An 18,208-nucleotide genomic window follows, 5' to 3' on the forward strand; every position below is an offset into this window, starting at 1 on the left:
TTGTAGATATGGTATTCTAATATAACTATAACATTTTCTGCAGTAGTGCAACAGATACTCAGATGTTTAATGTCTTGTACCGACTTTACTGTTGTAGAACAACACTTTCAGTGAATTCAACAACCTGTATACAATCCACCACTGTAATAGCTTAGGAGAACAGGCAACAGACAGTAGTGCATTTGGATACAGAATGAACATCCTCAGCTAAGGTGGGGATTCATCTGCTGTCGGCTTCCGGAGTGCAGTAATTACTGTGGTCATACAGGTTTTTAGGTGACAATATTTGGGGTGGAGCAGTTTGTAGTAGAAGACAAGGATTAGACTAAAGTAAAGGTAAAGTATACTGTCAAGTTGATTTCGACTCCTGGTGCCCACAGAGCTCTGTGGTTTTCTTTTGGTAGAATATAGGAGGGGTTTACCATTGCCTCCTCCTGCGCAGTAGGAGATGATGCCTTTCAGCATCTTCCTATATCGCTACTGCCCGTTATAGTACCAGTGGGGATTCGAACCGGCAACCTTCTGCTTGTTAGTCAAGCATTGCCCCACTGCATCATTAGGTAGCTTCAGGATTAGACTAGCAGAACATAAATCAAAGGCTAGAAAAATAGGGCTAAGCAAGTATGGGCTAAAGGAGGAAAACAGTCCTGACTTGCCAGGAACATGTCACCACTGCAATATCGAGGACTGGAATTAGCCTGACCCAGGAAACCTTTATAGGCTTCCCAGCCAATCAGAGTTGGGAAACATTAGGTCTTAGGAAATCCCTAAAGGAACAGGAGAAGATAGAAGGCTTTCTTTGACTTCCTAAGCCTCCTGTACTGGTTGGGTGGCTGATATGTGGATATGATCTGTTCTTGTGAAGGTTAGGAATTACTTTCCCCCCTTCACCCAGCATTCTTACTAGAAATTATTGGAAGCTGAGAGATGAGATTCTGCCTTGACCTGCCTTGCTGGAAGAAGGAAGCCCAGTTCCCTTATTCCTGAGACCAGTACACAGGTGTCAGGAGCTCGATAGCACAAGTTCTTCACTAAAATAACAACATGAATCTTTGCCAAGTACAACCCGACTGTGCATTTCCTTAGGACTGAAAGACTAGAAATGGACAATAATAGAATGAATATTTTTGTCATAACATGAAGAACATTGGTAAATGGAAAAAAAAAATACAAACTTGCTGGAAGGAGATCATTACAACTGCACAGTTGAAGCTATACATAGGAAACCCCAACCAATTTGGCATTAAGACTTTAAAAAGAACAGTATCAGTTTTCTGGTTGCTGCTTAAGTTAGAGAGAAAGTGTTTAAAGAAAAACATGTTCTGAGTTAGATATATTGACATGATTGATGCCAAGGATTACTTCCCCTGTGGGCATGGGAGGGCCTACCAAACCATGGGGGGGGGGGCGAAACTAAGGATGGGCAGATAATTGTGGGTTTTCTTTCATTTTAGCAGCAAAAAAAGTCTAAAATCTTTCCTTTACAGCCCACCACAGTTTTCTCCTGTATCATCACAGCGGTTGCTGCATCCTGGTTTGAGTAGCCAAGCTGGCAGACTGGTCCAAAGAAGGGAGCTTAAGTTACTCCATGCCCTTTGCTTGCCATGGCCTTTGGTTATTGCAGACAAAAAATAATGTAATTCCTTTCCATGGTAACTTCTAGCAAAGCCGCACCAGTTGTCAAGCTACTTCTGCTAGCTTGCTTTGACCTGTCCGCTGCTAGCCATCAGGAATTCATCCTAAAGCTGGGGCAGCACACGATTATTGACATCTTTTCTCAGATGGGAGGGCCATTGAGGTTATGGGCATTTGTCTTCATGCCATTGGTGGTATAAAATTGCTGCATGTATGCAGTCAGTCAGACAATCAATGTATTTGTTTAGCCGTAGCCATAACAAAAATGTTTGATTCAAAAATTGGGTAGGTAACAATATAAGAAAATTACAGAACACTAAAAAAAAAGGCAAAGATTGATTCATATTTGTATGCGAGTAGTTAGATCAGATGCGAGTAAATGTCAACAGACATGTGAGACAAGACTAATTTGCTACCATTTTAAAATTTCTATTGAAATAGCAGACATCTTTAAATGCCTTCCTAGGGAATACAGACTCTCCCAACTATATTCTCCTCCATGGCACATGAATAAACTTAACAGTGAGAATTATTACAATGCATTATGATGTTGGAATTACTATGTTGAATGTAGGGTTGTCTGGTTGTGTCTCTTCCCTTAAATTCGCTGTGGAATTGGGAGATGAAGGCAGCCATGGTTTTGTTTTGGTTTTGTTTGTTTTTACACATTCTATATCCTACTCTTCCTCCAAGGAGCCCAGAGCGGTGTACTACATACTTGAGTTTCTCCTCACAACCACCCTATGAAGTAGGTTAGGCTGAGAGAGTAGTGACTGGCCCAGAGTCACCCAGCAAGTATAATGACTGAATGGGGATTTGAACTCAGGTCTCCCTGGTCCTAGTCCAGCACTCTAACCACTACACCATGCTGGCTTTTCTCCCAGCCCCCCAGTTCTTTCATTTGCTGTGTCTCCCCACTCCATCTGATGAACATTGCACCTGCAGACCTGCGAAGCTTTGGTAAGGCTATTGAGGCTATTGTGTTTCCTGGTTCTGTGGTAAATCTAGAGGAACGGTGGTGGCGGGGGAGATACCTAGATTGCATCTTGGCAATTCAAGTTGACTGAAACTCTAGCATGCTTGCTAGCCTGCTGTCTAGCAAAAGTAATACAGATGCTGAGTTTAGAAACTGGTTTAATTTTGTTGAATTGATTGCCCAGGTTAGAAAGCAGTGTTGATGCACAAATCTAATGTAGACATCTTCCAAGGAATTAGGCATGTGGCATTTTGATTTGCCTCTGGAAGTCACCCGAATATACTTGTTTCAGCTGCCAGTGGTGTTATTGCCTGAAGCTTTCAGACAGAACTGTCAACTTTCTAGAAACTTTAAAAGGAACATAAAGTTAGAACTGGTCTTTGTAAGAAACTCTCTTGTATCAAGATGTAAAACTTGGCTGCTATTGGTACAGTGGTCATTATCTACATTAAAGATTTTGTTTCTTAAGCCATTGACTCACTTCTGAATCAAAGAGAAATATGCTTAAAAATAATTGTCAATGTTGAATGATAGAAGATAGGCCCACCAAGCAAGTTTCAGGAAATAGCTATTATATGATTGGGAAGGCTGGAACAAAAGAAGCTGTCACCCAGTGCCAAGCCCTTAAGAATAATAGTTGAAAGCAGAACTCTTAATATGGCTTAATGGCACAAATATGTAGAAACACCAGCATAATAAAAACAGTGCAAGTGGGATTTGAAAAGCAAATGGGAAAATCTTAACATGAGAATGCATCTGGATGGATGGGTGGGGGTTTAAAGGTGTCCTCATGTTCTTCTGGCAAACACAAGGATAGTTCTGGTTCTTATTAGAATAATTTAGAAGTCAACAAACTGCTGACCTTAATTAAGAAGCTTTTCATAATCTATCATCCTCTTCCTACAGCAGTTCCTTTCTAAATATTCTTAGGAGCTTGTTTTGAGCTTGGAAAATCTGTGTCTTGAATGCTCAGCTTGTTCAGAAGTGAGCAATATTTCTTTCGTCATAGTCAGTGGTAAGAACCCTGTAACCTCTTAGTTATGGCTGAATAATAACAATAAAAGACTTGTCAAGTAGCACTGGTGGCGCGATTCTGAAACAATAGAAATAAAAATATTTCTCTAGTTGTCATAAAATTCCATGTAGGCAATTAATGTCTTGAATTTCTGCTTGTTACTTAAATTTAAAGCATGGAAACCCTTCAGAGTTGAAAGAAGGTTCCCAAAACATTGCCTGATGAAAGGGTTATCAGATTCTAGCTCTCCAGATCCGGGTACCCAATCTGCACATTATATAAATTGGCTTGCAAATTTGCATATGCAAATTAGCAGCTGCACTTTCCAGTTGATTTGTATTTGCTCTGGATATCTACCAACAATAGTTAGAGAAGATACCTTGGCCTGATCATTTTCCTTGACATATTAACAGCAACAATAGAACAACAACAAAAATGCACAGTTTTTAAATTAAGTCTGCAATTCTGTACACATTTATTTGAGAGAAGATCTGATTGAAACCATCCGTGCTTACTTCTAAGTAGGCATGCATTGAATGTAAAGCCAAGAAAGTCCTTAAACATTACAACACACAGCCTGGTAGGCAGGTAGTGATTCACATCAAAAGCAAGCTATCCTCTCAACGGCCCAATAGAGATCCCCTGTTGATAGCAAAAAGGCAACATACCTCAGGGGATTACTGTACTTATGAAAGTGGGACCCTCCCAGCTAGCCTCCTGTGCACTTCCTCTCTTTATTCAAGCCCAGTGGATGAGCATAATAGTGGCTGCTCATTTTGCTCCATAACTCCGCTTGAGCTTAGCTAATAAATACATAAATAAATAAATAAGTCTGGGCAAATCCGGGTGAGATGCTCAAAACCGGGATGATACCTGGAATTCTGGAGGGCATGGCAACCCTACCAGATGAGAGCTTTGTGGTGTGCAGAAGGCCATTTTTAGTGGGAAGAATAAAAGATTTAGCCAAGGAGAAAGTACAAGTAGAATGGAGAATTCTTCAGATGGCCAAAGTCATGGTCAGAAGCAGGATACAGCAGATCAGCTGATGACTCCAAGATTCAAACCACAAGCTTACTAGGAATAGACGTATTATCTTATGTAAGAGTTTCCCACACAATATTCTGGCTCAAGATCTAGGACAGTAGTCAGATACAGTTCATTTGAATTCAGCTTTTTGCTGCCGTCAGATAAATTGGATTTTCTTTTCTTTTGGTAAACATCCCTAGGTTCTTATATGCCCTCTGTATGGGGTACTCATTTTAATACACTGATAAATGTTTATATTACTTGTAGGAAAACCTTGCAGACTTACTTGGTGGTGACTGAGAAGAGAAAATGATTAAACCCAGCTGGGCAGAGGGCTACGACAACCCTCTGCTGATGGTAATCTGAATGGCTTAAGTTCCATTAAAGATGGCTGTATGGCATCTGTGTTTCCTTGCTTATAGGAATAGAGGCCACTGGATGCTGTTTCACATTCTTTAGAAGCAGCACTTCAGGAACTGCAACTGAAATCAGTTGCCTGGGAGATACTTAAAGGCTGTTCATGTGAGCTTCAAGAGATGGCCCACTCTGTTCTCTCCAGAGCTTGTATAAGGAGCTGCTGTTGGGGGCAAAGAGTAAACAATGGGCTTGTTTGGTCAAGTCTGTTCATTGAAAATTGAGACCCCTGTTAATTGCTGTGTTGCAAGCAGGCTGCAGAGTTGACTCTGTGGAGTTGATTCTAGTCCGTGCACCATCTTGCATGTATTGTCCCATTGAATAGGAATATAGGAAGCTGCCATATACTGAGTCAGACCAGTGGTCTATCTAGCTCACTATTGTCTACACAGACTGGCAGCGGCTTCTCCAAGGTTGCAGGCAGGAATCTCTCTCAGCCCTATCTTGGAGATGCCAAGGAGCAAACTTGGAACCTTCTGCTCTTCCCATAATGAGAAGGAGGGGGACTGATTCACATGTTGCTATGTGTTCTTGCTAGAAAAACTGTTAATACCTTTACAATGACAATAAAATCTCAGTCCTCAAACGAAAGATGCAAGAGGCATTATCGCTACTGCTGCTGCCCCACAATAACCCATCATCTTAACTGTGGCCATCTTTTAAAAGCAGTAGTTCATTGCTTGCTCTAGTAGCAGCTACCTTTGCCTAATTAGGAGAGATTAGCTGCTACCAGAACCACCGATTGCCACTTCTGAAACATGTCCAAAGTTGCTGAAAAGCATGAGGCTTCTCCTTCTTCATCACCATTCTCCTCTCTGAGAGCACTGGTGAACTGATGGTACATCATTCCATCTCCTGCTGTCACTGCCTGTTCTAACCATGGGGAAGAGGAATTCCTGGTAGGAAGAAGACTTCTATCTACATATTCCCTCATTAGAAGAGCAGCATGTCAACTGAGCCAGAATGATGTGGCAAAAACAAGGAAAGCTTGTGGGGGCAGGGCGGAGGCAAGTGTCCCCTCAGAAAATTAGCTGCCTCCCCATCTGCCCCCCACTCCTGTTTCAGAAATCTAATAATGGGGGGGCTCAACTTGCCCACTTAGAAATGCCCCTTCTGTGCCCCACCTCAATTTTTCTCTCTGATGCTGCTACTGGCACAAAAAGAAAGGAAACCAGTGCTTGTTTACATGATCAGTTATCCTGTTGATAAGAACTTGTGAATTCATTCTGATTTCTGACCTTAGCCATTTGGGGCGTATATTCAAGATTAATGCAGGAAAATGTTTGACTAACAATCAGAAGGTTGCTGGTTCGAATCCCCGCTGGTATGTTTCCCAGACTATGGGAAAGGCATCATCTCATCTGCACAGAAAGAGGCAATGGTAAACCCCTCATGTATTGTACCAAAAGAAAACCACAGGGCTCTGTGGGCGCCAGGAGTCGAAATTGACTTGATGGCATACTTTACATTTCATAAAGCCAGCTCCTGGTAAGGCCAATGGTTCCTGAGTTGCCATTACCTGGGATATGAGATCATGTTAATGCAGGAGGATATACTATCATGGGTATGCTTCGTAGCCATAGAGAAACACTGTGTCATATGCCTACTTGGAGACAGTTGGAAAGTGGGTGAAGTGAAACACCCGTGCAATGGTTTGTAGAGTTATATCAGGACGCAACGTAATACTGTATATCAGGATGTTGATTCTGGTTATATCAGGATAATAAACCAGAGATAAGAATGTTGGAATCTGCTTTCTGTCGCTGTTAATCGTCTTGAGCAGTGGGAAAGGCCAGGGCTGATGCTTTCCTCTCTTTTTACAAACAAGGCAACTGATTCATCTCAAAACGATTCATCACAAAATGAGGGCAAAAAGAAGATTTCTTAACAATAATAAAAATGAGTAAGGCATTAAGAAAAATATTTGAAGTAGGATGAATCCTGGCAGCCTTAATGTGTGTGTCATTAAACAGCAGGAGGTAATGAGTGGGATAGTACTGATTTTGAAGCACTGGAATTGTTCAGTAACAAATCAAGGATAGAAAGTGACATTTGTTTGTGTTGTGGTGTTAAATTTAAAAAATTATCATATAAGTTTGAGCTTTTATTAAGATTGGTGTTGGAACAGGAAGACCAACAGTATTTCAAAGACTTGTGATAATTACTCTTGCAGAAGGATGGAGTGGTTAAGCAATTCAAACTTGTTTTTGTATCAGGATTGGCTCACATGGCTGTAACATTCCTGTTAGTAGAAATTTATACTACATTTGGAAAAGAAAAGAAAAAAAAGCTACTTCTGCTACGTTGTTACCAAAATATGCTTCACATTAAATGGCTATTACAGCATGTTTATGGGTAAAGCTTCCTTCAGAGTAACAGCTTAGTTCTGAACTCATGTGATTGGTGTTTATGTAAAGCAGGCATTCCATGCCATTGTAGTCTGTGTTTATATTTCTATCTGAAATCATTGCATTCCATTGTTGCTTCCTCCTCTCGAAAAACTGTCTGCAAACCTAGGGCCAGCTACTACCCCTTTGCCTGGCTGCATGGGTTGTATGCAGAAAACATTCATAGATGGTGTACGGTTTTCTGCAAAAACAAAACCACCACAATGAAAAAAGATGCTGGGCATAAACCACACACCCCCAAGATTTCTAGTTGGCATGTGTGGACACATTGAATTACTTTAGATTTAAACAAAAACAACCATCCATGAAAGGGAAGTCTCCTGCATCACAGTGTGAAAATACAGGAGGCGCAGACTCCGTAAGATCAAGCAGTGAGGCTGCTGGTGGTGGCATTGCTGAGCTGAAATGGAGATGGGGACATGATCTTCTCTCTACATGTAAATCAGAATCCCTTCCATGACTAGATTAAAATAGAATTCAGCGTTGCAAGCCTGTCTTGCATCCCAGGTGCTGCTCTGCAGGGAAGTAGATCACTCTAGCACCTTGGCCATCTTCACAAATTTGCCAGACTGAGGAGCCAGGCCAGTGTCAGTGTATTTACTAGATGACTCCATTGACCCATCCTGTCACCTGACAACTGCTGAATTACCAGACTGCTGCATTTCCTTCTGGCTAGCTGCATTGGCAGTGCTAATGGGCTGCAGGCCATTGGCTTCTCTTTTAGCAAAATGCCACAGCAGTGTGCAGAATAAGGCACTTGTGTCTGGCTGCCAGAGTGTCCAGTTTGAGACCCTTGGTGGCTGGCAAGGAGGGACATGTGACAGATGTCATGATAATGGGAAGTCTGGTGATAGCTAGGACACCTTGTCTTTTCTCTGTTGCTGCCTGCCTGGAAAAGCTCGGATGTTTTCTGCTGGACACACAGATGAGGAAAATTACAGCTGCTCCAGCTTTTTCCAAAGGAACATGTGCTTCTGCATTACCAGTGCTGAAGGCTAAGCTACCATTTAGGGAGGGCTGGACACATTCTATTTGGATCTAGGAACCAACCCCCAAATTAGGAGCCAGACAATAGACACGTGAGAAATTTCCTGGACTTTAAAGTTTAACATACTTAGAACAGAAACAGGGCTGCATGGGACAAATAAAATGTTCTATTCAACAACTCTACCTCTGAATATCCTAGTCTAGGCACCATGATTAAATTTCTGAGCACATTGGCTCCCTAGAGCCTAAGATTTCTCAAGCCCTGACTTAGGGTTTCTACCACATGGTTTGAAAAACACTGAAGTACACTTGATTTCAGTGTCAATATGTATGAGGCTGGTTTATTGTGTGGGTTGGAAAACATTGCCGAAAAATATTTTGGCTCAGTGTCCCCTACGAGTTCCAATCATGCATTGTCCATATGTTCGGCAATGATGGCATTCCATCGTATTTGCTTCAAGACTTAACAATCATTTAAAGAACAACACAAATATCTATGATGACAAAATGACTTCTTCATAGTAACTTGGCTTGATTTTGGAGTTCTAAGGGTGCTCTGGATTAGACCATTTCTTTCCCTTGGTGCTGGAGCACCTGCAGCCTCTCTCTGCTGTTCGTCATCCTCAGCCAGATGGCTGTTCTCTGGTATGGGGGAGGAGAAAGGAAGCTCTCTGTGTTGACCTAGCAACCATAGGCATGCTAACCATCAATTTTAGAATAACTGGAAATAGCTGGCAAGTGTGCCTTGAGATTGCTAGGAAAACCACAAAGTGCTTGTTCCTCCCCTCACCATCTTGAAATGGCCATGACACTGAAGTGCTACAGGGTCATGGTGAACTGCAGCAATAGTGGTGGTTGGTATTCGGCTGCAGAACCACTCTTCGGGCTTGATTAACTGTTCTCCAGTTAGTATCTGGGTCTGGAAGATTTATATTTCAGGTTTACTTCCAGACAGTTCTGTGGTCTTTGGTTGCTGGTATCTGGAGCTGGGAAGGATTCTTACCATATTCCAGTTTGGCTGTGTAGATACACAGGCTTTTGCCTTCCTCACAGCAAGGGAACTGCTCTGTTATGAAGTCCATGTGGCTAATATTCAGTGTCATAACTGGCACTTGGACATGAGGCTGAGCTTGGGGACAAAAAGAGTGGGCTGCTCACAAACTGGAGTATAAAATCTCAACAGCAGCATATAGCAATAATTTTTCCAAAGTGCATTTGGTGGCTCCCCCACCCCACCCCACCGCTTCCACTGAAACAGGTATAAGTGAATTTTGTTTCCTGTCGGATCTTACTTTGGAAGGATTTCGAAAATACTCGATGCTGTCTTTAAAAGTCTCATTTGCAACAAACAATGAGCATTTTGCTTCTCCCTGTGCTTAGTCCTGAGAGCTTCTGATGAAGAAGAGCTGCTAGATTGGCCAGAAATGCTAATAGTGAGAATGTGTATATCTGCATGATAAGTTAGACCTAGTGAACCCATTAAAGACATAACTGTATTTGAGTTGACTGTATCTACTTAGTGTTTCCAATTTGGCTGCTATCATGTAAACTTAGGCAGCTGAACTCAAGACTTTCCCCCCAGCAGTCGTTAAGGTAGATGTGGGGAAAGGAAACAGATACACAGCAGGGTGTGAGGCTACAACTTGTATTGATGAAGAGCTTCCAAAATGTTGGCATAAAGAGGCAGATGTTGGTGACAGCCTGACTGCTTACAGGATGGACCACCCAATCAGCTACTGTGAAACACAGGAGGAAAATGTGTCATGTTACTGCAGATGATACAGGTTGATTACACAGCCTGTAAACAGGTGTGATTGACAACTTAACTCACAGTGGACTGGCTTCTGCCCAAACCCCTTAAGTGCAAACTCATTTGCCAGCCTGGCCTTGGGTGCTCCTATAAGGGGGAGTCTGTGGGCAGCCCACCCCATGTGTCCCCAAGCTCAGCCTGATGCCAAAGTGCCAGTTACAAAACCGGCTATTAGCCACATAGACTCCATAACTGAACAGGTCCCTTGCTATGAGGAAGGCAGCAGGCTGAGAGTAGACAAGCACAGAGCCAAATAAGCTGCTGATTATCTAGACCTATTTCAAACCGCCTTTCGGGCAGGCTGTGGGGTAGAGACTGCCTTGGTCGGCCTGGTGGATGAACTCCAATTGGGAACTGACAGAGGGAGTGTGACTCTGCTGGTCCTTTTGGATATCTCGGAGGCCTTTGATACTATTGACCATAGTATCTTTCTGGAATGTCTGAGGGGATTGGGGATGGGAGGCAATGCTTTGCAGTGGTACCATTCCTACCTCACAGACAGATTCCAGATGGTGTCTCTTGGAGACTGTCGTTCTTCAAAATCTGAACTTTCCTATGTTGTCCCTCAGGGCTCCATATTGTCTCCGATATTATTTAACATCTCCATGAAACCGCAGGGAGAGATCATCAGGAGATTTGGTGCAGGGTGTTATCAATATGCTGATGACACCCAAATCTATTTCTCTATGTCAAAATCATCAGGAGAAGTCATAACCTCCCTAAATGCTTGCCCAGAGGCAGTAATGGGCTGGATGAGGGATAACAACCTGAGGCTGAACCCAGATAAGATGGAGATACTTATTGTGCAGGGTGGAACTTGGGAGACTATTTTGATCTGCCAGATCTGGATGGAGTCATGTTTTCCTGGAAGAAACAGGTATGCAGTCTGCCCTGGTGTCCCAGGTTGAGGCAGTGGCTAGAGGTGCTTTTTATCAGCTTTGACTGATACACCAGGTGCGTCAATTTCTTGAGATGAACAATCTTAAAACGGTATTACATATGCTCTTAACCTCTAGGCTTGATTACTGCAATGCACTCTTATTTGGGGCTGCCTTTGTACATAGTCCGGAAACTGCAGTTGGTCCAAAATAGGGTGGCCAGGTTGGTCTCTGGATCATCTTGGAGAGACTATATTACTCCTGTGTTGAAAGAGCTACACTGGCTGCTGATACGTTTCCGGGCAAAATACAAGGTGCTGGTTATTACCTATAAAGCCCTAAACAGCTTAGGCCCTGGGTATTTAAGGGAATGTCTACTTCGCCATGAGCCCCACTGCCTGTTGAGATCATCTGGAGAGGTTCAACTGCGGTTGTCGCCAATCCATCTGGCAGCTACTCGGGAACGGGCCTTCTTCGTTGCTGCCCCTGGACTTTGGAAAGCGCTGCTTGTTGAAATAAGAGCCTCTCAATCTCTGGCAACTTTTAAAAAGGCATTGAAGACACATTTATTCACCCAGTCTTTTAATTAGATTTATAGTTTTAATATTTTTTAATGTTTTTAAATGTGTTAATATTTTAAATGATTTTAATTATAAAATGCCCAGAAATGCAAGTTTTGGGTGGTAGAGAAATATTTTAAATAAATAAAGACGCTGGGGTAGCGTTTGAAAGAAGCAGTCTCCTCTGTGTTATATTGCTGCATGTATTGCACCTGGCCCAGCCATTTGCAAGCATGTTGGGAAGGGTAGAGAGCAACACAGAAATGATCTGACCAACCACCAAGCTTACCCTGCAAGTTACTGCTAGCTGCACAACCTCTCACTAAGGCTTTTGTGTCTCATCTCACCACTAGCTTCAGGCACAGATTGGTCACATACCTCAAGTGCAGGAACCTTGTTGTGCAGCTGTATCCCGGCTATGGATTAAGGGGGTATGCAGAGCAAATTCAAGGAGATTTCGGGTAGACGGTATTGCATTGTCCATACATTATTTGCTGCCTAGTGAGAGCACAGTACTGCACAGACCTGGGTCTCATCTAGCTTACATAAAGGAATTATCCTCTTAATAGGGCCTGGATCTACAATCAGTAGAAAACGATATGGATTTCTAGAAGCATAGGATTTTAGTGTTAGAAGGGACTTGCAGTACAGTTCCATGCCCAGTGCAGGAATCAGCTACAACTTTAAGTCCCTTCTAACCCCATCCAGCCTCTGAAAACCTCTTTGTGAAGGAGAGCCCGCCACGCTGTGAGGCAGACTGTTGAACAGCTGCTTAATTAGAAATTGCTCCTGATGGCTAGCCTGAATCTGCTTCCTTGTCATTTCAACCCATTGGTTCTAATCCTGCGCTCAGGTGCAACAGAGAACCAGAGGCTGTGCCATGACCAAAATAGCTGGTGGCAGGGTGGGGGGCGGGGGAGACAGGGATGGACCTACCTCCCCCCGCCAGATGAGTGTTGACGTCCTCTTTGGTGTGCCGATGTGTGCCCTCACAATCTGCGCTGCTCCATGCAGCATGGATCATTGGAGGCTGGGATTTGTCGTCCTGGCCTTCGGGAACCCCACAATGCACCATACAATGAGTGTGATGGATTGGGGGATTCCCCCAGGAGTTGAGTGCTCTGGGTGCTCGAATCTGTGTATGCTAGGGCTGCATGTAAGACCGGGGTCTTAACCCTGGCTAAGGCTGGGCTTCAAAGTCGGGATAGACTGGGCGAGAGCACTGGGATTAGGAATGATCCTGGCACTCCACACAAGCAGCCTAACCCAGGCTGGGCTGCCCTAGCCTGCATGTGAGAACTACCTTCAAGTCTGTTCCTTGTTCTATATGACAGCCCTTCCGATAATTGAAGATGGCAATTGGATCTCCCTTTAGTCTTCTCTTTTCCAGGCTAAGCATGCTCGGCTCCTTTCACTATTGCTTATCTTTCCCTGCCTTTGGAAGGGCTGTGTGACCCTCAGGCATCTATTTTTGGCAGAAAAAGATCAGTGCTGGAGGTAGGTAAGATGAGCAAAACTCACTCTTCCCACCTCCCTCTGCATGCTGCAGTAGTGAGGAAGCCGCCTGCTGAGTCCTTGCTTCTTTAGTCAGAATATCAGCCACTGGATATAAACCTGGCTGAGCCAATTGAACTATGCAATGATGATAAAGAAAAGCTTCAAATGGGTGATCACTGACACAGGTAACACCCTGTGAGCCAATTCAGACAATATATCTGAATATTGTCACAATTAGAATGTGGGTGTGCTGAGAGTGCCTTTGACATGATATATTTTGCATTATATGGACACCCTCCTGGCATAGTTTAATATTTGGAAAGTATGTGGAGCAGCCATTCAAACAGCCCCTCCCCATGCAATAAAGGGACACACACACTCAGTACGTCCTGCTTTTAATTGTGTGGGCTGGGTAGGTACTTTCTAAACTGGCCCTATGACAGTTGTAAGATTGACAGCTCTGGAAAACTAATAACCATCAATGCAGACAAACACAAGCAGTTTGAGTTATACTTATTTATTTATTACATGCATAGCCCGCTCTTCCTCTGAGGAGCCCAGACCAGTGTAGATGCTTATTTTTATCCTCACAAAAACCTTGTGAGGTAGGTTAGGCTTAGAGATACATTACTGGCCCAGAGTCACTCAGTGAGTTTCATGGTTGAATGAGGATTCAAACTCGGGTCTTCCCAGTCCTAGTCCAACACTCTAACTACTATGCTAGCTATATGATATAAGGCTATATGACACACATGTGTGTGCGTGTATGCGTGAGCACGCACACCACCATAAAAGAAATAATTAATATGCTAAGAATTGTTGACAGAAGGAAAAGGAAACTCCAGCAGGATGATATGGCATTGTTAGTTTATAGCTCCAACACTTGTATGTGACTGATTTATGGATATCACAAACAGCATTGTGAGCATTTTACAGCGTCTCACACTAATGTAAGTTGACTGTCTCCAACAGCGTTGATGCAGCAGCAAGCAGCAACAAAACAGCTATAGACTAACAATGCCATATCTCGCTGGTGTTTTCTTTCCCTGCTTCTGTCATTGTTAATATGGAGAACGTTAAGCCACACAACTCTTTCTGAAACAGATGCAAAAACACTGTTTGCCACAGAGGCCAAAAATGATATCAAGTTGTTCACACAAGTAAAAGGACAAGATTGAACAACAAAGGAGTTTCAGAAGCACAATAAGTCATACAAACAATGGACAGATATAGTGAGAAGTAGTAGCAATGTTACAAATAGCATGTACTTCCAAAGCAGTGGTGAAGTGTGAGCTAGTGGTATTACTTATCAAAATGTGTTGAGTAGAAGAAGAACCTATCTCTCAAGGACAAGCATTACTGATGGGTATACTGAACTTAGTATATGGAAGACCTGCTCAACTTTGACCCTCCAGCTGTCTTTGGACTACAATAATCCCCAGCCACAGTGGCCAATAGCCAGGGATTATGGGAGTTGTAGGCCAGCATCTGCAGAAGGGCCAAAGTTGAGCAGCCTTGATATAGAGGCTTAAATACTGTATACTTAAAGACCTGGAAATACATTTTTGCTTGTAAGATTACTAGGTGATAACTGGCAAGTCTATCTGGCATGCCATCTTGAAAAGTGTGTGAAGCAGATGCCAACATACTAATAAGGAATATTCTCTTGCAGTTGTTGGAGGCTAACACACCACTACCATGGCTCCCAACATTAGATAATTTTCATTGACTTGGCAGGCAATTTCATAACTTGATTACACAATTTTATGATTTCATTCTTCACCACAGCACCAGTGTACATAAAAGATTAGCATCATTATGTGCTTTCTAGGAAACACACACACTGGTAGTACTTAGCATGCATGTAATGACAGGTATTAAGACACTTTATTTCCATCCTCAGTCATTTGGGGAAAATATTTTATATGATAAAATTATGTGAAGCAGAAATTGGTAAAGCACAAATTATTTTAGAATTACACATGGATAAGGGAATTTACTTCTTAAACTATACTATACATAACAGTTCACTAACAAGGTAGTGACCGTTTGTATGTGTATCTACAGCAGCACAGGATATTTCCAAGAAAAAGCAGCTTTGGATGACCAAATAACATTGACATTTGAATCTAGCATTCCCAAATGTAGCAGCTCACACATATTCATGATCTGGAGGACCTGTGGCCACATTATCTCTCTCTGCAAATATAGAACTCCCATTTCCAATCAAGGACAGCCCCAGAAAGCTGAGTAACATCAACATTTGGATTCACCATCCCAAATTCAATTTTTTAAAGGTGAGCTGTGCAAATTTATACATCAAAGTACGTCTTTCTAGGAATCCTCTCCAAACATACCACTTTTTATATACCACTTTTTATTTTTATTTTGTCTAAATTAAAAAACAACAACCTTGCTTCAGCTGAGAATCTAAATCCCACCACAATAACTTTACAAGACAGTTAGAATTAAATCTAAGCATAGCTATTTATGTCGCAATAAAGAAGGGACATCAAGATATTGTGCAACTTGAAGGAATTTCTGAGGCGTCTATGTTATCAGACATGTTTAATGATACTTCATTAAGATTAGACTGAGAGCTAGAACCCTGAAAATCTTGTCAGGCATGATAGAAACACTGTGACTTTAGATCTGTAACAACTATGTTAAAAGCGGCTTAATTAGTTATGCTGCGCAGGAGAGGAGAGAAGCAAAGGGACCTAAGAACAGGCACAAGTGCCTCTTTTTCTTGTATGAATTAGCAACATCAGTGCTAACCTCCCTCCCTATTACTTTTGAATGTCATCAATTACCTTCAATTTAGCTTTAGTCCATGTAAGTTTCATCTCAAGTGCTAGAAAGTGTTTGTTTCTTCTAGAGCAGGAATAGGCAATTTTGGCTGAGGTTGATGAAAAACAGCTCCCATCATCCTCAGCCACAATAAATTGTGACTGGGGATGATGTGATTTGTAGTTCAACAATATCTGGAGAGCCAAGGTTGCCTACCCCTGTTCTAGAGCATCCTCTCTAATAAAACGCTTGGTGTCCGTCCGTGGACGGACACCAAGCGTGCGTTCGTGCCTGGCCTGTTCTGGGCATGCCCAGAACAGGGCAAGGGAGGCACGAACGGCAGGACCCGGCGGCCATGTTGGGGCCGGGAGAAGGAGAAGTGGCCGCCGCCTACGCCAGGAGGAGAGTGCGGGAGAGGCGGCGGCGCAGCCGTGGCCACGGCCAGAGGTGGCGGTGGCCGCGACGGGGCAACTGGCGGCGGGAGTGCGGGTGAGGCGGCGGCGGGGCCAGAAGCGGCCGCCGCAAATAAAGGAGAGAGGCGCCGGGGGAAGAGGCGGCGGGGAAGCTGGCCGAGGTGGTGGCGGAGCCGCCGCCGAGGCCTGGCGCCACCAGTAAAGCCGGGCGGGGGGGGAAACCTTGGGGCCCGATCCCACCATTCCCGTCCCCCCGCCAAATTACTAAGGGCCAAATTGGCCCTGAAAAATGCCGCCGCCGAACCGCCCTCCCAGCTGCCCGATCCCACCATTTGTACAGGAAAGAGGAGCTCGCTAGCAGAGCTCCTCTTTCTGCAAAGGCTCTTCTCAAACTGGCGCTTTGAGCGGAAAGGGCGTCCTTTCCGCTCAAAGCGCCAGTTTGAGAAGAGCCTTTGCAGAAAGAGGAGCTCTGCTGGCGAGCTCCTCTTTCCTGTACAAATGGTGGGATCGGGCAGCTGGGAGGGCGGTTCGGCGGCGGGGCCGAAAGCATTACTAGCGCCCGTTTTTCAACGGGCTAAAATTCACTTGTTCCCAATAAAACGGCCTTGAGCCAAACATTTATCCAAACAAGAGAAATCCTTATAATCACATCAGTGCATAACTCAGTGTGAGGATAGTCCAGAACTGAAAAGAGCCCCAAATAACCAGAACCACTTTGCTAACCTCAGTAGAAATTTTTTTCCAAATGAATTATCTCTGATGTGAAGTTGACAAATCACTGCATGCAGACAGTGACTTCAAACAATGTACAAAACTATATTACATAAACATATTGAGTTTCCCTGCCTATGTACAAAGGTTTGGACAATTGCCGGCTGGCTCACCCGATAAAGCCAGGTGTGTGCTGAGACTACACCCATTCTACTGTCACAGAGGACATCCTGATACATTGTCAGGGCATTCCTTAATCATCTAAGAAAGGTGTTCATCATGTTTTAAAACAGGGTTTTGGAGTGCAGGTAGAGAAGCATCCTACATGATTAAGGGACATCTGGGTGCGCTGTTGGCGTGACCCTGTCCTGATCGCATGGCCTGCGTTAATCTAAACTGGTCTTATGAGTTGTTGATTCAAGCTATTATGAATCATTTGAGGTTCTTTGCTCGCATAAACAAACCCTCTAATATACAAAGTTATGTTTTGTGAAGTTGATACCTAAGCAGAGCTTTGCTCCCTTGTAAGTTAAGGTGAACTTTGCCAATACATCAACTGTAAATTATAGTGAACTCAGTTAATTTTTTTAAGAAGAGGTTAAGTTTTAAAATATGACAAAAAGAAATAACTTACAATGTTTGCTTTAAGATGTGCTTAGGAATCTGATAGTAGTGAAAGTCAGTATCTTAAAATATACTGCTCTTACTTTCAAACAAAGCTCTTTCTTTCTGCAGGATATTCTCAGAGTAAAGCTTCCCTAGTGTTTTAAAGGATCTCTTCATAAATAAACCATTTCCTTAGGGGGGTGGAAATCAGTATACTACAAGATGGAGGATAGCAGAGCTAGTCCAAGAGATTGTAGCAGAATTGCTATGAAAAGCAATTGCAGTAATTGATTTCAACTTATTTCTAGGAGCAAAATGGCAAGGCGTATTATCCAAACATTAAAGAGATGAAACTCACACAAAAAAAGGCCATGCTAAAAAAACCAAGGAAACTGCAGTCCACGATCAATTACCCAAGAAGCCTGACAGCTGGATGGACACGAAAAAGTTAGAATGTGGTGTTCTTAAAGGAGTTCTAGAAA

At 43.1% G+C, this 18,208-nt stretch overlaps 1 protein-coding gene across 3 annotated transcripts in view; it reads left to right on the forward strand.

Moving 5' to 3' along the window:
• Positions 1–18,208, forward strand: part of SLIT3 (slit guidance ligand 3) — a 731,964-nt gene that overhangs the window by 18,665 nt on the left and 695,091 nt on the right. Inside the window, exon 1 of one of the 3 annotated variants that reach the window (XM_053288110.1) lies at positions 5,827–5,965. The exons of the other annotated variants lie outside the window; for them this stretch is intronic. Within the exon in view, the coding sequence (XP_053144085.1) occupies positions 5,946–5,965 (20 nt within the window). The 5' untranslated portion in view covers positions 5,827–5,945. Of the gene's footprint in view, positions 1–5,826; positions 5,966–18,208 lie in introns of those variants that run through there. 3 annotated transcript variants of the gene reach the window in all.

This window comes from Hemicordylus capensis, chromosome 2, assembly GCF_027244095.1.
Source record: "Hemicordylus capensis ecotype Gifberg chromosome 2, rHemCap1.1.pri, whole genome shotgun sequence".
In the NCBI taxonomy this organism is placed as follows: Eukaryota; Metazoa; Chordata; class Lepidosauria; order Squamata; family Cordylidae; genus Hemicordylus; species Hemicordylus capensis.